Source organism: Diadema antillarum, unplaced genomic scaffold (assembly GCF_040938485.1).
Source record: "Diadema antillarum isolate AM-2024a unplaced genomic scaffold, OU_Dant_1.0 seq00000002_RagTag, whole genome shotgun sequence".
Lineage (NCBI taxonomy): Eukaryota > Metazoa > Echinodermata > Echinoidea > Diadematoida > Diadematidae > Diadema > Diadema antillarum.
Window position 1 is genome coordinate 897,837 of NW_027271124.1, and position 20,996 is coordinate 918,832.

Below are 20,996 nucleotides of genomic sequence, written 5' to 3' on the forward strand. Positions count from 1 at the left end.
AAGAGGGAACCCTCCCCCCCCCCCCGATCCGTCACTGCCATGCCGAATTTTTAATTGTCAAAACATTTCTCACGGCAGTCCCAGTGTTATTATTATTAATGTGGAAGCCTGTATGCCGTAATAGAACAGGATGAACACGACAACACGCGACGGCATGTCTGGCCGGGTAGTAACAAAACTTGGAACCTGTCCGTAGTGGGACGCGACAGAAAATATTGACAGTCTATAATGGCCGGACCACACACAGTGAGAACTGATGGCTATACTAGGAAGTTTTCGCAAGCACGATGCGGCTGGGAGCTGAGCGTACCGTGCGCAAAATTCGCTTCTGCGCATGATCAAATCCAAGAAACGTCCCGTCCTGGGGAAAACGAGTACGGTACTCGGTCAAAATAGCGTTCGGTCCCGATGCTGGGCAATAGTGAGCCAGCCAGCCAATCAGCGATATAAACATAAACATGTCATGGAAATACTCTGTAAAGGACCTAATTCTTAATTGATTCTGGTGAGGCAGGGTTCTGTGTATCATATACTATATCCATGCGCAGTAGGCAGGCGATGTCGTCTGAAACTTGAAACTTGAAACTTTACTGTCTTAGAGATAAAATTATTCGTTTTTTTTTATTTGCCCTCTGATCATGAAATAGTACTTCCGTGACCGTAGCGGATGACTAGTCCGAGCCGTATAGTCTGATAGTGAGAACAATCTGCAAAGAACGTTAAGATGCAATCTATATAACTGTATCTCAATGATGGGAATCAAAATAAATAGTGTGTGAAATTGGAAGACACACACACACACACACACACACATTATATATATATATATATATATATATATATATATATATGAATGACAGCAATTGGTTTCTGCTCGGAGTCCAAGAAAGTATAGATTCACAACAGTAGTTCACGGAGTTTTCATATTGAACTACTGTTGTACGTACGTGAATATATATATATATATATATATATATATAAGAATTTACTCTCTAAAAAAACAGTCGAGTGAAAATTTTCACTCTTGAAGGAGTGAATACAACAAAGAGTGAATTTTGAGTGAAAATGTTCATTTTCACTCATTTTTGAGTGACCTCAGGGATCATTCGAAGATTTTGGAGTGATCCCTGACGTCACTCTAAAACGAGTAAAAATGAACATTTTCGCTCAAAATTCACTCCAATTTCATTCTAAACTCACTCTTTTTTGTATTCACTCCTTCAAGAGTGAAAAATTTCCCTCCATTTTTTTTTTATAAAGAGAGTAGAACGGAGACGGAGGGGGCGTACACTTTGTGCTTTTGGTGAGCTCTTTCGCAGGGAGTCCCTCTAAAATAATTGCTTTGATGGATTTTCTTTCTTTGCATATCCTGAGTGTACCCTTAGAAGCAAAAAAAAGTTAGATTAGACGCACATTTCACTTCTGGTAGCCAATATATAGTTGTAATTATTAAAAGAGGAAGAGAGGTCATAGCCCCAAATCCATTCCATTTCTGCGGCGCCAATGATTTTTGATTTGATATCAGTGCCTAAATATGACCAGTTTGAAAGAAGCAGAAACACAAATTCCGCATAACCTGAAAAATCTCTTCAAATTTTCATCTTTATTGCGATGCAAATCTATATATGAAGTATATATATATATATATATATATATATAATTATTTATGTACACTTATATATAGCAATAATATACTTTCATCCCTGATGAAGGGGGAGGCCCCAAAAATTCGGATTTTGAATTAAAATCAAGGATATTGGCATTTACTGCATTCCTATATATATGTATATATATATATATATATATATATATTTATTTATTTGTGTGTGTGTGTGTGTGTGTGTGTAAATGCGCTTCCTTTTTTTTTCACGCAGGCTCTGCTAGTTGCGTTGATGGGCCTTGTCAAAATGGAGCAACCTGTCAGGATGTTTCTCCCGGTGTAATTAACTGTAATTGCCCTGCGGAGTATGAAGGAGACACGTGCAGCTTTTGTAAGTGTAACCATTTGCTATTGTAAAGCTTGTTATCACCTTATCTTTCACAAGTATCATAAATCGGTTACTCTAGAATACCTTTTTCTCTACCAAACAGACTAAACTCTCCCGCCCTTAATGAACAGTGTGAATAATTATAGGTAGGAAAAATAACCTGCACATTATAGATTAGTCTCTTGGTCATAATCAACATATTAATTTGGGTTGTTAAGTGCTCAAACGTAAATATGTCTTTTTTATGTTCAGTGAGAAAATATTTGATAACGCATATGATCCTATGCATGCTGTTGTTTTCAAAGTTTATATTCTTGCATTTATGTCATTTACTGCATGTAATTAGAATTGTGAAAACTACATGATACTTCAGGAAGTTACCATGGTAGACAGATTGAGTATAATGATGTGATATTTATTACGACGATAGGTTTGTAACATGTTTATCTAAGTCACGATGCAGCGAACGTATTTATGAATAAAAATCGGGGTTGTTTTTTGTTAAACCTTTCCATCCCAAAGCAAACTTTTTATATTTTGTGTACATTATCATTTTAGTGCAGGATGCATGTTTGTCAGAGCCGTGCCAGAATGGCGCTACTTGCACCACGTTCGAGACGGGATATAGGTGCACATGTGTTGATGGCTACACCGGGCATGACTGCGACTCAGGTAATGCAGACTTATCTTGTGCTTGTTTACAGTACACGTATTTCCAATTTCAGTGACTTTAGTCATGTCGGGTAACGCCGCATTTGATTTTCAAGGTTGTGACAAATGCATGGATCATCCAGCTTCTTAGAGAACGAAGTATTCCGTCACTAGTCTGTCAAGATTCTTATTGAAACGAAGCTTATTTAAAAAAATATTTTTTTAGGATCACCAGTTCCGTTTAAATAAGAAGATACGTATTCTACCTCTAATTGCCTTCGAAAAATGTTGAGCTCAAGTACTGACATGACCACGCCCGTCGAACACAGTGATATTTTCGACTTGAGTAATTTTGCAGTTTTCGGATTTCAAATTTTGTGCAACGGAAAATATTGTAAATCTCATATTCTCAGCTACACAAATTACATGGTATCAATTATAGTGAGTACTTCAGAAAACATGTGGAGCAGGTTCGAAAGATTAAAGAAAAATTAAAGAGGAAGAACAAAACCTCTGCGAACTTCTTATGAACTTTTAAAAGTGCCGTTCAAAGAAATAAGACATCGTTGGGAAAAATGAATATGAACGTTTGCATATATCTTATCGGTCACAATATTTTCTCACTGTGCTAATAATTTCGGCACAAATATTGAAAATAATCTTACTAGTTCAAGAACAGGAAAATGTACATAAAATTCGAAGAAAATTTTACTCTGAGTGTTGTTCCAAAGCCTCATTATTTGCGTGTATTTGTGTTTTGTTTTTTCTTTCTGTTATCCATTGATGAACAGATATCAACGAGTGTGAAATGGACGTCTGTCAAAATGGCGGCACTTGCACTAACGTGGATGGGGGATTCAGCTGCTATTGCACACAGGGGTTTTCAGGCGATACCTGCGAAACTGGTATGACACAAGAGACATAAACATCAATGTTAGCATATAGAAATTATGCTTCCACGTATGTTCAGGGAGATGATTTTGTTGTCTGTAAAGTCGAAGAGTTTTCTACTGTCTTTCATATCTCATACAGACGCACAAGATGCTTCAGTGAAGATTTTAGTCGCTGATGCCAACGACATCTACTCGCATTGACAAGGAAGTAAATAGGATACCTTTTATACTCTGGTAGAATTCTTTTGCAATGCAATTGCAATAGTGTTTAGAGATAAATCTGTCCTTATGCCAGTCATTATCTTTTACTCCTATGTACAGACATTCACAAAATCAGAAAGTTATTTTTTCATCATTTATTCAGCAATTTACTTCATAGAATTGTTCATTTCACATGCCTGCGTAACACGTGTACCTAGGTGAAATACCCTCTACCAACCCTTATCCCAACCCGAAGATCGATTATACTTTATTCCTCAATACATCATATATGACTGCTTGAAAGTGTTTTTGATGCAAACTGCGTGTTAAGAGACCCTATGTTAGTGGCAGTATTAGTAGTATTAATGACTAAACATTGGTAAACTATCTTAATCAGAATTTTATAATAGGAAATATCAAAAAAATCCAATAATCTATAAGCCAATTCATCCGGCGTTAAGGAAGCCACGATCATGCCAGAGGACGAATTCACACATATTTGGGAAAAAATGAAAAGAAGATGAATAGTGTATGATTTGTAGCTCTCGTTACTTAAGCACATCCATTTTGCGCTGGAATAGGTATAAGCCCGTTTTTCCCCTGCTTTTTTTTAATTTCTTTTTCTTCCTACTGCAGACATCGACGAATGTGCTACAATCACCTGTCAAAATGGTGGTACATGTAGCAACTCTTTTGGGAGTTTTACCTGCTTTTGTGTTCCAGGATTCATTGGTACCGTCTGCGAGGAAGGTAATGGCATCTCAGGGAATTTTGGCTATACAGAATTCGATGCCGACTTCTTCGATTTGAATTGGAATAACGTGCGTACAAAATTATATTAGTACCCAAAACTTAATTATCATATGCCATTTGTATATCTTTAATTGTGAAATTAAACCGTAAGTTATTATGATATCGATTTCTTAAATTATATCACTGGTAAGAAATGCCAAAAAAAAAGAGAAAAAAGATGACAGAGATACCATCAAAGATACTGATTCTATGACTAGATTGACTAGGTTTGTGACCTGCATAACTTGGTTCAACTTTGATGCGTGCACACACTCCAAAAGAATGAACCAAAACAAACACGTATTCAAGGCAAACTTGGAAAATCATTCTCTCACTGTCTTCTTAATCAATCTCTCTCTTTATCTTTCTGTCTGTCTCTCCGCCTGTCCATCTGTCTTTCTTCCTTTATAATAATTAGATGTAGACGAATGTGATACCGATACACGTATCTGTGAGAATGGGGGAACATGTGACAACACGAATGGAAGCTTCAGGTGTATATGCCCCAAGGAGTACCAAGGAGATAACTGCGAAAATGGTACGTACTTCAGGCGAGTGGGAAACTATTATAGTCAGTTGTTTTAAAGAAGAAAGAGAAAGAGAACAATCAAAAGAAGAAAGAGAAAGAGAACAATCAACAAGTGAGTAAATTGCGTGATACATAAATATGACTGAATGTCTTTGTCTAGTATTTTGAAAACCGCCAGGGTTGGGACAAGTTCAACTGAATTCGAAGAACTCAGTAGATAGTCGTATAGACTGACTGACAAATGGTATAACTTAAAGACATCCATTTCCATGCGTTGGCAGTAAATGTGAAGAAAAAAATACGCTTCGTACTTAATAGATATATATCCCAACATAGATTGCATGCTGATATTAGCAATGCACAGTTCCAAACGTAAATAGCCTTATAATTTCACCGTTGATTCATTTGTTGGTCTCTGTATAGCAATGTTCCTTTCTTTGAACTGTACCATGTTTATACATTGCCTACATATATACTTGTTATTTTGGGCGCAAAACATTTGCGTTAGGTGCTCGTGGCAATGTTGGTGATGATGGCAGAAAAGTCATAACAAGAAAAACAAAATAAACGAAAATGCGCTGGGACATCAGAACGTTAAAACATATTTTTTTTCAGGAGGGTGGGACAGGAAAGTGAACAATCAACAAATGAGTAAATTGCATGATAAGAAGAAACAGGTAAACGTCAGAATTAATTCGAGTAAATTTGCTGGGAAGGCAATAGAATGAGGGCTGACTTTAAATATAAAGAAAAAATACACACAAGAATAACTGCTGTATATAGCGATGTTACATCCATTATGAATGCCTTCCTTTGGACTACTTGTACAGACGTCAACGAATGTGAAACACCCATCTGCCAACACGACGGTGAATGTATCAATTTCATTGGAAATTTTACCTGTGATTGTACCTCGACGGGATTCGAAGGAAGATTCTGTCAGGAAGGTATGGTATGGTCAATTATTATATTGATGTTAATATTAATGATGTTATATTTTTTTCTTTTGTAGTGCATGTGTCCTGTCAGAAATTATTCTTTTAATATTTTAAAATCTCTGTCAGTTCAATTATACTATTTGTTCGTTCATCATTCTGTTCATGTACATATACCCACTATTATCAAACCCTACCTATCAAAAAAAAAGAGAAGAAGAAGTAAAATGCTTTAATAGGCATGTGAGCCCGCACATATTGTTCCAGGAAAACATAACAAATTTATGCATTTCATTGCACAAAAGGATTGAAGTAAAAGACACAAAACACACGCACACGCTTATCAGATAGATAGATAGATAGATAGATAGCTATACGAATTAATAATTGAATAAATGAATAGACAAAGACGGATTAATACAACATCTATCTCTTGAACTGTATTCTATTTTTCATTGTATTTGTTATCCCGGTCCTTCAATTGTTCTTTATCCCAGATGTAAATGAATGTGATGACGATGTGTGCCTAAACGGAGGGAAATGTACCAACACGGTAGGCAGCTTTTCCTGCCAATGTGCTTATGGATATGCTGGTGACACTTGTCAATATCCAGGTAGTTCATTCAGTCATTCATTCAGTCATTCATTCATTTTTCCCCATTTGAAACAAAAAAAAATTACAGAAAATGAATAATAATTTACATCGTAATGCAAAAAAACCTTTTGATATGATTTTTTTTAAGTGATCTGTAGCTATCACAAGCCCACCGGTCGTAATGAAAATAAACCCCTACCCTTTTTGGTAATTTGTTATTAATGATGTATTTCGCTCTGAATGCAGTACAACATTGTGATACTTCCAAGAGTGTTCCGAATTATTGTTTAAAAGGTAACGTTTTACATCATATCGTTCTCTAGTTATATAATTTCTATAGGCCTTATATGGACATACATACACAGGCCATTCAGGCAGCTAAGAATGATAAAGATGATGATGATGATGTATGACTTGCGATGTTCACCGGTGCAGTGAAGTGGCAGATTTAATTTCTTAGATTATTCTGATCATTATAAGGAGCAATAATATGTTAGAAATCCAACAGAACCGGGATGACTGTGTGAAAGCCGCACACAATCCTGGTATATTCCTTCTAAATCATACGACAATCCCCCACTGCATCACAAAATGTACAAGCATGACAAAGTTTATTTGATTTGATTTGGTTGATATCAATTGTTGTCTGTCCATTTTTTGTCTCCAAATGTAAAGGAACAATATAAATGAGTTACATTGATTATCACTATACAATAATAGTTTGCATTCTTATGAAATAAACAGTCGAAACGTATACTCTTATACCTTATATTTTTTCAACAAATGGTCATACGAAATAGTCATGACATGAGAACAAAAGTGGTTGAGGGAGACTAAATCAAAAGTAAAGATGTATTACATAGCACCTCCCCCACCCCCCCCCCCAAAAAAAAAAAAAAAAAATCAGACACATTACAAAGTATATACCAAAATGGTTTACACAAAGCTGAAGCTCGGTCATAGACAAAAAGTAGATTTACAGTATCATGAAATGCCTCGATAATATCACAAAACTGTATTCTGTGTGAAAAATGGATGTATAGTTAACATGTATACATCTGTCTATCATATATACATATATATATATTTGCAATTACATTATATAATTTATACATGCATATCAGTCTTACATGAATAGTTATCAATTTGGCTCTTAAACGCGATAATCACACAGTTTTCCAAAAAAAAAAAATGTGAAGCTTTCTCATTGTTATAATGAATTATCGATCGATGCACCATCTCCGTTTCCTGTTTGTTTCTGTGAAACGGTTTACTAACAGACATTGATGAATGCGACTTAGACGTGTGTCTGAACGGAGCAACCTGTATCAACTACATCGGAGACTATGAATGTATTTGTGCTGCGAGATTTACCGGACGTAACTGTCAAGAAGAAGGTAATACAATCTTGTCTTTGTGGTCACTACAATACAACGACATTCAGAAAACATTGTATACAACCGTTCAGAGAGCGACCGGGCTTATAAGCTATAGACTACTGTATTCCTCCCATTGCATGCCGCTGGCAATCATTATGCCGCATGAAATGTCAATGGCACATGGTGGTGCTAACAGAGCGAAACAGAAGAGAACTTGATAAAGAAAAAACATACAGAGAAGTTGTCAGATTGAGGCCTACACGCACTGTCCTTTCGAGGTTACATTTGTTGGGGATTTCAGTGGTTCTAATACGGCACTGTGATGTAACTTCAATAAACAAGTGGTAGATTTTGGACTAATTTCCCATTTACTATAACCACTTTATTCGTTATCAGTGTAATTATTTCGTATATATATGTATATATACATATATATATATTGGGATGATCCTAATATTTTTACCGAACGCTTCTCTCATCTTGGGTTATATATATATATATATATATATATATATATGTATACAATGGAATAATACCGATATCTTTACCGAACGCTTCTGTCATCTTAGGAAGAATGATATGATTGAGACGATGAAGACTGTCTATGTCGCACGATACCGGCTGGTGGCAGAAGCTTTTGACCTCTGGTCTTCGTCAGCTTTATTGTCTGTTTATGCAAAATGGAGGTTTTGAGCAAAACAAACCATGTATGTAGTCCAATACATTGAGTGTAGTTTCAGCATGAGTTAACGACTTCAAAACATACTTAGCAACATATTTGTAATTACCAGATATGTTGCCAAGTATGTTTTGAAGTCAGGGAAAGGTTAGGGGAAGAAACAAGACAGTATAGCAAAGCAGCCCTTTACTCTCTATAGGTCTCTAGTTATGAATTACTATTCCTCCGAAACCGTTCCTCCAAAACCAAACCATCGATTCAATGTGCGAGAGATGTAAATAAGTGAAGTAGGGAAATTCCTGTTCAAGTTGACTGTGAATGATGGGGTAACATTAAACAAACAGAATGTGTAAATATATACATGTATATGTTTATATAACGCCTGAAGAGATCCTTGTCATTTGATTGGTTGTTTGACATTGATCGTTCTGCCCATTTCCCTATGACGTCATCATCCGTGCAATTGTGGCTCCATTTAATACCGTGCAATTTTGGACCCATATGATTTGCTCCATTACACGCTCACCGAGAGTTCGGCACACTAGGCGTGTAAAACGCTTGTGTTTGCAGTGTGTGTATGCGACAGCGCGCTAGCGTAAAGCGCTCAGTAAGCACTCTCCGATCTCAGATTCTCTTTTAACAGTTTCTATATCAATAGTGGTAGACAAATGGTAATTGCATTTAGCCATGGTTTATAATTTAAGACATAAAAATTAATTCATATATATACACACTATATAAACCAAGTAATTCTTAATGGTTTTGATGATCTAAAAGAAAATATGCGTATATGGACATAGTTATTTTCAAATCTGTCAGGTATAACAATTAACAAACAAAATAACATATAATAATACTGAAAAATAAACGTTCAAGAAAATTTTGAAAACAGGTTTAAAGAGTAATCTAGCAATTTTGGCCTCGATTTTACACATGGTCTCAATGAAACATTCAACACAATCACGATGAAAAACTGTGGGTAATATATCACAACATTTGGTTTATTTTAGTTTAGTTTTTATCATTTCCTTTTTCCTTAGTTGGTATCATTAGTTCATCTGGTCTGAACCTCCTATCAGCTCTCCGTATCTCATTGATAAATGTTGATAAATGTTGATCACTTGGAGTTACAGTCAAACAAGCTTGCTTTTTGTAGGTTCCATCATATATACTTCCCTTTGTACAACACGATTTTTATTTTGACCAATTATCATTAGAATTACCGTGTAATCATGTATGCATTTTCTTCTAGTGTTTATGTTTTAGAAAAGGTGCAAGAATTTTTGACATTATTCTTGACATAAGATTATATGAGAAATATGAATTAGATTGAAATTTAAACTTTGAATGACAAATGATATATTATTTTAAAAGTCTTTACCAGTTTTCTGGTTTCATTAACTACTGTTAACTCTTCTTTAGCTTAAAACTTGATTACTTGTGTCTATCTTTACATAAACCCTCGGAAATAGTAAAGGGGAACTTGATAGATTATTTTACAGTTTTATGCTGGAGAAACCTGACAAACTACCAAAGAACAGGGTTAATGTCACAACCATACTGTTGAGTTGGTTTGAAAATGATAAACGTTTATATTCGTGTGAAAGCCTTGAAAAATATAATGGATGAAAGAATATTAATCAGAGGTACAATTGATATCAATGTGTTTGGACTTATGAGCTCATTTTAGTACATATTCTGCGGTTTCAGTCATTTATATTTCTCTTTTTTTTTTTTGGGGGGGGGGGGTAGTAATCATTTGATTTTCATCTTACAAATGGAGTCATTAGAACTAATCCGTTTTTGAAAAACGAGATGCTAGCTAAGAGCAGTCTACAATATCTTGTACGAAGTTACCTTGTCAACTATTATGGCAAAAGAAAAAAACCGCCTAAAACCTTATACGATACAAGTGTATCTATGAATTCTGGTAGAAATATGGAATATTTTTCATCAATAATCTCCTAGAGGAAACTTTCTTAAATTTTTATTGATTCAATTAAAATGGTAGGCGGAAGTTAGTCATTTGCAGTATTTTGGAATAAGAGGCAATTTACTGAGGGTATGATATTTGTAAGATACAGCTACTTAATTGTTTAAAGCAGATGGACCAACCTTAACACTATAAACGATATTACTTGAATGAACGTTTATTGAAGATTGTCCCCATGTGTAGTTGTACTACGTAATAAAATAAAGAAGGAAAGGACGAAATCCTTCAAAAATACAGAAGGCAATTTGATATATAGATAGCGGATCATAACAAAGTATTATTCTAAAATTTCAATTGTGCATTGACTGTTGGCTAACGTGGTTACGATACAACATGATGATGCATAGGGTTCTATTAACGAATAAACCATTCAAATCAGATCAAATTGTTGTTTGCTTGTTTGTTTGTTGCTGTTGTTGTGGTTGTAATTGAAATATGGAGACCTTGTACATTTCTTTTGTGAATATCACTTCCAATTTCCTATTACCTCATATCTTGGAAAGTAGAATGTGCTCAAGAAATGACAACAAGATACATTTCCAAAAAGAATTTAATATTCCATTTGGTTTTTCAAGGTTCAAGAAATCAAGCTATGAATTGTACGGTGTTTCTAGTCAAGGTACTTGAACGTAATGATAGATTGCAAAGTAGAGTCCCTTCTGCAGTTTAGATCGTCAATCACCAACTATTATAGGAATTAGGAATATATCGCTACTTTGAAAGGTACAGTACACTCCCGTTATAATGAACACGGTTATAACGAAATTCCGGTTACAACAAAGTAAAAATTCAGGCCGCAACATCATCCGCTCCATATGTATTTTTATTGTTTTTTTTTTCGGTTATAACGAAATTTCGATAAACGAAAGGAAACTACCGGCCCCGAGTCCACTGTAATTACAACAGTTCTTGATTTTGATTGGTTCAGATGAAGCGCTTGCCTAGGATACATTCAGTTGCTAGCGACATTTCATTTAATCAATTTAGTTTATTGTTTGTTGAAAATCATTTCAGTTTTGTAAATATGATGCATTAACAGTTGCATACTCGTGTTTATTTCAATGCAATTTGTTGACGATGCAAAGCAGTGAAATTAATATATTCCCTGTGGAGGGAAAAAGGTGTGGAAGAAGTTTCACATGTTCAGCTGTTACATAAGTTACAAACCGATATATGAAAATTAAACGAGGGGATAATGCTCTTGGTTATTCTTAAACTACTGTAATATTTTTAGATGGAAAAAAATACCCTCACATTGGTTGTGTTGAGCAGTAATGACTTTTAGTTTGTATGGATGTTAGTAGCTATTCCCTTAATCATAGACCAATAACTAATTCAGGATATGTTGGGTTTTTTTTCTTCAAATGGATAATGATGTAAATAACTATACGTCACACTAAATATTATCTTACGTACATACCAAGCAGGATTATGCATGAAATTATGGATTTTATTGTAAAAGGATATGATTTGTATATACACATATACATTTACATATATATGATAAGTGCTATTATCATCATTATCATAAATATCATTATCATTACTCTATGAAGAATTAGATAAACAGTGATAAAGGGGTCCCGAAACCGGGGTAGGTGGCTTGGGGGCTTAATTACCCTCCGACACACAAGTTCACAGGTAGGTAGGTAGGTAGGTAAGTATTTATTTCCGTTAAAAATATATACAAAATATATACAGTTTAAAACGGCTGGTAAGCCCATATTCAGCGGTGCCGCCATGGCACCACTGGTCTTCCATTGGGTCCAGTTACATAGTAATCAAACAAGGCTTTACAATATGCAAAAAGGCAGAATGATACATAGAGATAAAATTGGAAAGAGATTGAGAGAAAAAAATACGCGGGCTTGAGGTAAGAAAATACATAACATTACATAGTCAAACATTACATAACAGAACAGAACAAAGTAACCCGGTTATCCTATCACAGCAAACAAATACATTTCAACTGGGATTCATAAATTTGTATATATCCGTAAAAAAACATCTAAACTTCAGGCTGATCGAGCAGCTGGTGGTAGGTCATTATACATAAATGCTTCTCGATATATAAATGATCTTTTAAGAAATTCAGTATAAGGTTTGGGTAATTTAAGTTTGTTTCCGAAACGCAAAGAATAAGGATGAGAGAAATAATCAAAAGATTCAGACAGATATTCTGGGGTCATACCATGGAGTGTTCTAAACAAACATATCATCAGGTGTTTATTTCTTCTTTCTGCTAAAGTGTCCCATTTCATAGCATTGTGAATCTCCAGGTTCGAAACATGAGATTCCCGTTTTATCTGGAGTATTAACCGGCTAGCCCTATTTTGTAATTTCTGTAATCTATCAATATGCAGTTTACAAGCAGAGCCATAAACAAAATCACCATAATTAAAACGTGGTAAAGTAACAGCATTATAAATTAACTTTAATATAGATTCATTTACGACTCCTCTCAATCTACCCAAGTAGCTTATCATTTTCCCAGTTTTTTTCACCATTGTCAATATGAATGTCCCATTTTATCTGTTCATCACAAATAACACCCAGATATTTAACATGATTGACCTGCTGAATCCTACTGTTAAATAAAATAACATTCAAATCACTTACTTTGGAGAGTATATAATATCGGCTTCCCATTAACATACAGTTTTATCACAATTTACCCTGAGTTTGTTTGCATTCATCCAGGGAGATTAATAATGCAGTAAATCATTATTCAGAACATTTTCAATATTGTGTACAGATGAATCAGAAAAATAAAGAACAGTATCATCTGCATGTAACTTCAAATTACATAATTCAATATCATTTTTCAGGTCATTTATATATATGATGAATAAAAGTGGTCCCAACAGTGAACCTTGTGGTACACCACAGCTTACTACTGCCTCATTTGACGACACTGAATTTACAAGGGTTTTGCATTTCCTGCCAGTAAGGTAACTTCGAAACCAGTCATTGGAAGAGTTTTTTATACCGACACTTCGGAGTTTTTTTCAAAAGTATCAAATGGTTCACAGTATCAAAGGCCTTCTTAAGGTCGACAAACACCGCACCAGTGTACTGGTGATTATCCATGGCCTGTAACCACTCGTCTGTGACGTTAATGAGGGTAGAAGTTGTTGAGTGCTTCGGCCGAAATCCAGATTGTTCTCGACATAAGACGCTATGCTCACGTAAATAGCCGAGCAATTGTTTTTGAACAACTCGTTCTAAAATTTTCGATACACAAGACAATATTGAGATTGGCCTAACATTTCCTGGAGAAGATTTGTCACCACTTTCATGGATAGGAACAATTTTGGCTAATTTCCACTGATTTGGAAATTTTCCATCATTCAATGATTTGTTTGTCAGATATGTAAGAGAAGGGGCAATTTCAATATCACTTGATTTTAAAACAAAGGTTGAAATGTCGTTCAGACCAGTAGATTTGGTATTTTTCAAATTTCTGATTAATTTAGTTGTTTCTTCTATGATACTGATTAGAAGTTAAACATGCTATTGAGAGATGTTTCTCCATCCATGCCATCGGAAGGATGATTGACATGTGGAATTTGATCAGCTAAAACTGTTCCCACATTTGCATAAAATGAATTAAATTCATCAGCTGTTTCCATATTATTATTCATTCTATTTGTAACAGAATGATTTTTGCCATCACAAATAACAGACTTCAAAATCCTCCACGTTTGTGCAGGATCAACTTTTACATTTGAAAATTTATCATGATGATAATTTCGCCTTGCTTTTCGTATTTCAAAAGTGACCTTATTACGGAGCTTCCTATATACTGTAACATAAGTTCATCGTCCCTTTTCATATAAGCTGTACGCTTCAATCTATCCCTTTCTTTCATTAATGCATATATATCAGAATTCAACCATGGTTTATGCCGGGATTTTACTCTTCTTGTTTTAACAGGCATAATTACGTTTATTAATAATTTCCATATAAAGATTATACCATTTTTCCACTGCATCATCGATATTTTCATAATCTCTTATTTTTTCCCATGGTTGATTTAAGAGATCATTTTTAAATCGATTAATATCAAAACCCTTATATTTCCTAAACTTAATCACACATGGAGGAGCAATTAGTTTGGATCGTAAAACTACATAAGTAATCGAATGATCACTGAGTCCACTGTGGGTAACTCCATGTGAAATGACCCGGTGTTTACAGTTGCTCAGCATAATATGGTCGACAAGAGTAGCAGATTGACTAGTAATTCTCGTTGGCTCATTTGTGTTTATCTGTTCAAGTGCATAGACATTATTTATTTCAGCATATGCTTTAGTTTGAGAAGAAGGTACCTCAGTTAATATGTCACAGTTGATATCACCCATCAGTATTACATCCATCTTCAAGCCATCAAAATACTGTAAACATCTGTCATACATCTTCAATACATCCATTACAGCATTTGGGGGTCTATACCATGTCGAAAATAAAATCGGATTACAATTTCTAAAGTGGATTTTGACAACCACAATTTCTAAATCCTCAAACAAATGATGTTGCATAGATTCAACATTTAGGGAATTATGTACATAAATAGCCACATCCCCTCCATGACGATTTCTGCCTTTCCGGAACAAACTGTAATTCTCAATTGCTATTTCGTGATCACTGATAGAGTTATCAAGTTTTGTTTCATTCAGTGCGAATATATGAATATCATTCCATAATATCAATGATCTCAACTCATCTAAACGACTTATTAGACTATTTATATTCAGCTGACATAATTTAATCCCTTCACACTTTAATTGGTCATATTTCATATGAGACTGACTGATGTCATTTGATTCATTAAATAACTGAATATTACTGTTGGTAGGTGACGAAAGTAAATCAGCAAACGGAAGCTCATGAAGAAGACATTTCGGACATTTCCAATTCTCAAAAAATATGGACATATCATCATATTCCCTAGCTGTTATTCCAGCACAACTAATGTGAAGCCAGCGTTTGCAGCTTGTGCAACGGAGGCCTTTCTGATTTTTCTTAACGGGTTTAGTACAACAAACACACGGATATTGATACTTAACATTTATGTTAGGCATTACAACAAAAAATCAAACATTTAACATAAAACGTACACGAGCATAATGTCTCAAAATCTATTAACACAAACAATAAGTAAAAGTTTAAAGATCAAACAATTCAATAAAATAACCGTTTTATAAAGCAGATTTTAAGTCTGTGATAAAACAAGGTCTCAGTCGCCAATTATGAAGTTACGACGTATATGAAAAACTTAATTGCACAATATTAGGTCGATCTTTAGCTGAAGCCATGCAAGCCATGCGACCATGCAAGCAAGGTACACACAGACATTCTTGTTATAGTCATCCCCTTCCCTAACACACACATGAAAAGAAAAAAAAATCTATCAAAATAATGTCTTTAGAAAAAAAAAATATCTATGATTTGTTTTCCAGAATTATCAAGAGCTATAATGATTCAAAAACATTACATAGCATGTGGCAGAATAAGAAACTAATTTTGGAAACATATACAGACGGTTCCCTTCTTTAAATGAAAACACACACACACACAAACAAACAAAACCACCTATGCCACAGTGAAAAGACACTTAACGCTTGATTTTGTCTCTTGTATACCACATTTTCAGTGAGTCAAAATGAAAACGACGTCCTTGTCATAGCTCTGAGTGTCAGCCTTGTCTTCGTGGTTATCGTTCTTGTCGTCGTCGTCATTGTGATCCACCGTTGCAAGAATAAGAAGACGACACCAGCTCTGGAGCCTACCGTCTCCCATCAATGCAGCCAGCATCGATATGAAGACATACGTGAAACACGACCAAACTTACCACCTCGGTCACCGTCACGCCCCTCATACTTTGAAGTGGAGATGGACCCACGCAGCGATACCACGAATCTGCACACAGACCTACCACCCCCTTACAGCCAGTATGTAAATGAGTCGCTACAGCACGAGGAACGTGATCAGAACGCTACTCCCGCCGCGACGTGCCCCACCATAGGCCAAACAGAACCTCATTATGAATCACATATTCGCAGTAATGAAGCACCATGTAGGCAGGTACGTCGTGGCACATAAATAAAAATCTTTTGTCTTTTGTACATGTGAATAATGTTTAAATGCACGTATGGAACTTTGCAATTGACAAAAATATTACAGGAATTGTGATGATAGCAGTTAATTGTATAACAATTCTTATTATTCGTTTTGCTTTCTTGTCACCTTCTCTTTGTCGGGGATAGGTGTAAAATTCAACTTGACTCATGATTGTTGAAGATGGTTGGCGAATAGTAATGGGGCACCATATTTCTATACACACATATTATAAACTATACTTTCTTAGTGAACTATAACTTCTTGTGTTCCACGTTCCGATCCGGTGTGATAATAATGGCGATGAGGATAATGATGTTGATAAAAGCAGTGGTCATAATTCGCGTGTTTATTCAAAAGATGAAGACAGCAGTATTCTTCAAAGGAAGAAGACAACAGTATTCAAAGCCTAGTTATTGCGCCTTCATTCGTCTGCCATAACACAATGCTATCAATCAAAACTTCCATAGTTTACAAAATGGCAGATCCGAAGGTTACGGTAAGAAAATGATGAGTCCAGCACTACACCAGCTCACTAGAATATTCACATTTTTATGCCCGCCACTGGCCTAAGAAAAAAATCTTTTTGCTGTAAGAGTTTTTTTTTTCAGTTTGTCTGCCCTATGAAAGGACAAGTTCACCTTTATAAACATAAGGATTGAGAGAATGCAACAATATTAGTAGAACACATCAGTGAAAGTTTGAGGAAAATTGGACAATCGATGCAAAAGTTATGAATTTTTAAAATGTTTGTGTTGGAACCGCTGGATGAGGAGACTACTACAGCTTGTGAGTCATATGCGTACAACAGTATAAAGAAAATGTAAAGAAAATTCAATATATTTTCACTTTTTTTCGCATAATAAAAGAGCACTTGACTTGACTCTTTCTAAAGGCAGGGGGAATAATATTACCCATAGCATTTGTCGGTAACGAGTCGGGGGAATGTGTACTTTTTTCAAAAGATGAAATTTTGTGAAATTCTCTTTATATTTTCCTTATATTGTTGTACGCATGTGACATCTAAGTTATTCACACACTGCAGTAGTCTTCTCATCCAGCGGTTACTGCACAAAAACTTCAAAAATTCATAACTTTTGAACGGATTGTCCAATTTTCCTCAAACTTTCAATGATGTGTTCTACTAATAATGCTACATTCTCTCAATCCTTATGTTTATGAAGGTGAACTTGTCCTTGAACAAAGTAACTGCTGATCTACATTTTTAACAAACCTGTCAGAAGAAATAAGCAGCGAAAATCGAATCTGTCATCTGCTAATACTTTCCTTCCTACATAACTTACACTTACTAATAATAACTTACTAGCGACGCTAGCACCAGGCTATCTCTGGTTGCCGGCAGTGACAAGATGAACATGGAATAAATACCCAAACTCCGAAATTCCGATATTGTTATGTTAAGTGCAGTCCAAGGCGGACAGAGCTTATTGAATGAAAACCTGCCATGGTGTAAACCCCTGTGTGCCACGTTATTTTGAGACAGCAACATAGTAATGCCGCAGTTTGGGAGAACATTTTTCTTTCCAAATCTAATTTACTACGGACATGTAATGAGCGAAATTGTAGACAAACTGCAAAGCTTTGCTTTTAGATGTAAGTTTCGTGATAAATCTGTGATTGTTTTTCTGTCAAATGACCGGGATAGCTACATTGTAGAGCCACGACTTTTGCCCACAAAATAGTGATAAAAACTTAGAATTTACCAGCAAATCCATTGGGAATGCCGCTTGATAGTCAATCACCACATTAAATGCAAGCTACATCTGACAGGATTGGAATCGCCAGGAACACTTTCAATTAACGGTGGCATTTGGCGTTTTATCGATCGGTTTGGGCGGGTTTATACATTTGAGCAGAATATGCGAACTTGGCACGCCGTCTACCGAGCCGGGCGTGCGAACATCGCACATAAAGAGTTAAAGTGTAGATGGGCAATTGCGATGTTACACATTTCATTTGTACAGAAGGCAGACAAACTGGATAACACTACTCCCTCATTTCTCAACCCCTGTGCTTAATAATTCCCACTTTCAATTCAAGATGTTTTTCTATAAACCGGAAAACTTTGCCAAAAAGTAATGCACAAACTGTGCTTCCTATAGAAATATAGATTTGGTGTATACATTCATGATGAACACATCGATAAACCGGTCTGTTAGTCTTAGACTCTCATGCCTCCATCACTATTGTTTTGTTTGTCTTGTTTTGTTTTCCATGCAGATTTCTGTGATCTCTTCTAATAGCACGGGTGATCATCACCACTACAACGTCATTACATGACCATGTACCCAACTTAGAAAAAGGATCCCCTCTCACTACCAGGTGCTCGTTGCAAAAATCATGCCATATCAAAACAAAACACAACCAACGGACCAAACAAAGCAAAAGAAAAAAACAAGAACAATCTCATGAATATTCTCATTGGGTAAAACGACCAGCGTATCCACACTTCCGCCGTAGCTTTGTTTAGTTTGTTTGTTTTGTCGTTTGTAAGTACACCTGTACAGGATTTGGGGACCACGTATACGTCCAATGTCGGGGATGAAATCACCGACTACACAACAATGCGCTCAATAATAATGCAAATGCTGTTAATACTATAAATATAATAGATACAAATTTGCTTTTCGGTAAAGATCAGTGACACCCAATAATATACAGCGTATTGTAAATGATATCGAGCATGATTATAAAACACAGTTTTGTTTTTTTCTTCGAACTTATCAGAATGCACCAGTAAAGATTGAGTTTGATTTCTATTTGACACTACAGTAGTTTAACAGATGAGGCCTAGCTATACCTTTTAGATTTGGGATTTCGAGTTCAAATTCCGCACATAGATGGGATTTTTTTTTTCTGAAAAGATTTTAAAATGATAATGTTTCTCTCTACCATAACAAAACAAAACCAAGTGTACCGGTGACATTGGGGAGAACAGGGCCCTTTGGAAAAGGGATACTGAAGTGACTATAATGTTTAACAGTCTGGATTGCTTACCACATGGCACAAAAGTGGTTGACAGTCGATATTGCTTCTACGTTTTCCAGGCTGATTGCTGATCGTACCTTATGAACCTGTGTGCATGACTCTCAGACAAATTGCAACTTAATTCATAGGATACGAAAATTAGTGTCTTTTTAATACGAAGATAAAGAGGATCAGATATAGTCGAAAGTATTAACTACAAGATTTGCGTGTTGTTGTTTTTTTGTGCGTGTCTTTTATACAGATAAAGTGAAAAGTAAGTTATAAGTTTAAGTGTGAATATCATGCTGATAAACATTGGCGTGAGCGCACTGATACATAGTTATAGATGGTTGAAAAGTTAAAGGGCATAAAGACGCTAGTGGTATTATTGGTGGAGACGCAGCACCTAGAAAACTGCGCTACTTTCCTACTTTGCCACATCGATTAATAGAAGATTGACAGAATCATGCTGGAAACTGTATGTTTGCATGCTGATGCATAAGAAAATTAAAAACTGAAAGTCTTAAAAGCGCGACTGCAGATAAAGATGCAGCAGATGAAAACTAACATCAAATTCGTATTTGTATTCGTCATGTTGAATTACAATAAAATCACCAACATTTATGCTCAGATTCTGCCATATACAAATTATACGTATTGGCCTATTTATGCATCTTTCCAGGTGATAAGTGAAAGAGAATCAGACATTCTTTAGAGTAGCCACAATATTTTTTAATTAATTTAATATAAATGAACGTAGCTATATATAGAAAATATGAATAAATAGAAAAAATATGAAATTGACATAGAAAATATAGATAAACTTAGTTATAAATTAAAAGTGTGTATCTCATGTTGATAAGCATAGTGACGTGAAAACCTGTGGGCCTAATGTTTGCGTACTGATACCTTTGTTCATGCATCAAATAGAAAATTACATTACTTTTGTACTCTGTCATGATAATTAAAAGAATAAAAAGCCATTAACATTTATGCACAAATTTTGTCATTTGCGATTATATGTCCACCTGTGTATAACACAAAAGCTTCATCAGTTGTATATGATTGTGTTCAAGAAGGTTGTTAATAATGCTTGTGAACACTCGGAATCATAATAGCGCATGCATGTTGGGTGTGCGTGCGTTTGTGTATATATGTGTTCACGTGTTTGATATTTTTGTTTGATTATTTATTTGGATTTTTTACGAAGTGTCGCCGGACACAGAATATTTTAGGGTTGTCAAGACTGAGTC

General features: G+C 35.3%; 1 protein-coding gene across 1 annotated transcript in view; it reads left to right on the forward strand.

Moving 5' to 3' along the window:
- LOC139724864 (uncharacterized) overlaps positions 1–20,727 on the forward strand; it is a 29,372-nt gene extending 8,645 nt beyond the window's left edge. Inside the window, exons 6-15 of the mRNA XM_071635989.1 lie at positions 1,875–1,991; positions 2,547–2,660; positions 3,431–3,544; positions 4,370–4,483; positions 4,944–5,063; positions 5,885–6,001; positions 6,487–6,603; positions 7,865–7,981; positions 16,292–16,722; positions 18,997–20,727. Of these exons, the coding sequence (XP_071492090.1) occupies positions 1,875–1,991; positions 2,547–2,660; positions 3,431–3,544; positions 4,370–4,483; positions 4,944–5,063; positions 5,885–6,001; positions 6,487–6,603; positions 7,865–7,981; positions 16,292–16,722; positions 18,997–19,056 (1,421 nt within the window). The 3' untranslated portion in view covers positions 19,057–20,727. The remainder of the gene's footprint in view (positions 1–1,874; positions 1,992–2,546; positions 2,661–3,430; positions 3,545–4,369; positions 4,484–4,943; positions 5,064–5,884; positions 6,002–6,486; positions 6,604–7,864; positions 7,982–16,291; positions 16,723–18,996) is intronic.
- The last annotated feature ends 269 nt before the right edge of the window (positions 20,728–20,996 follow it).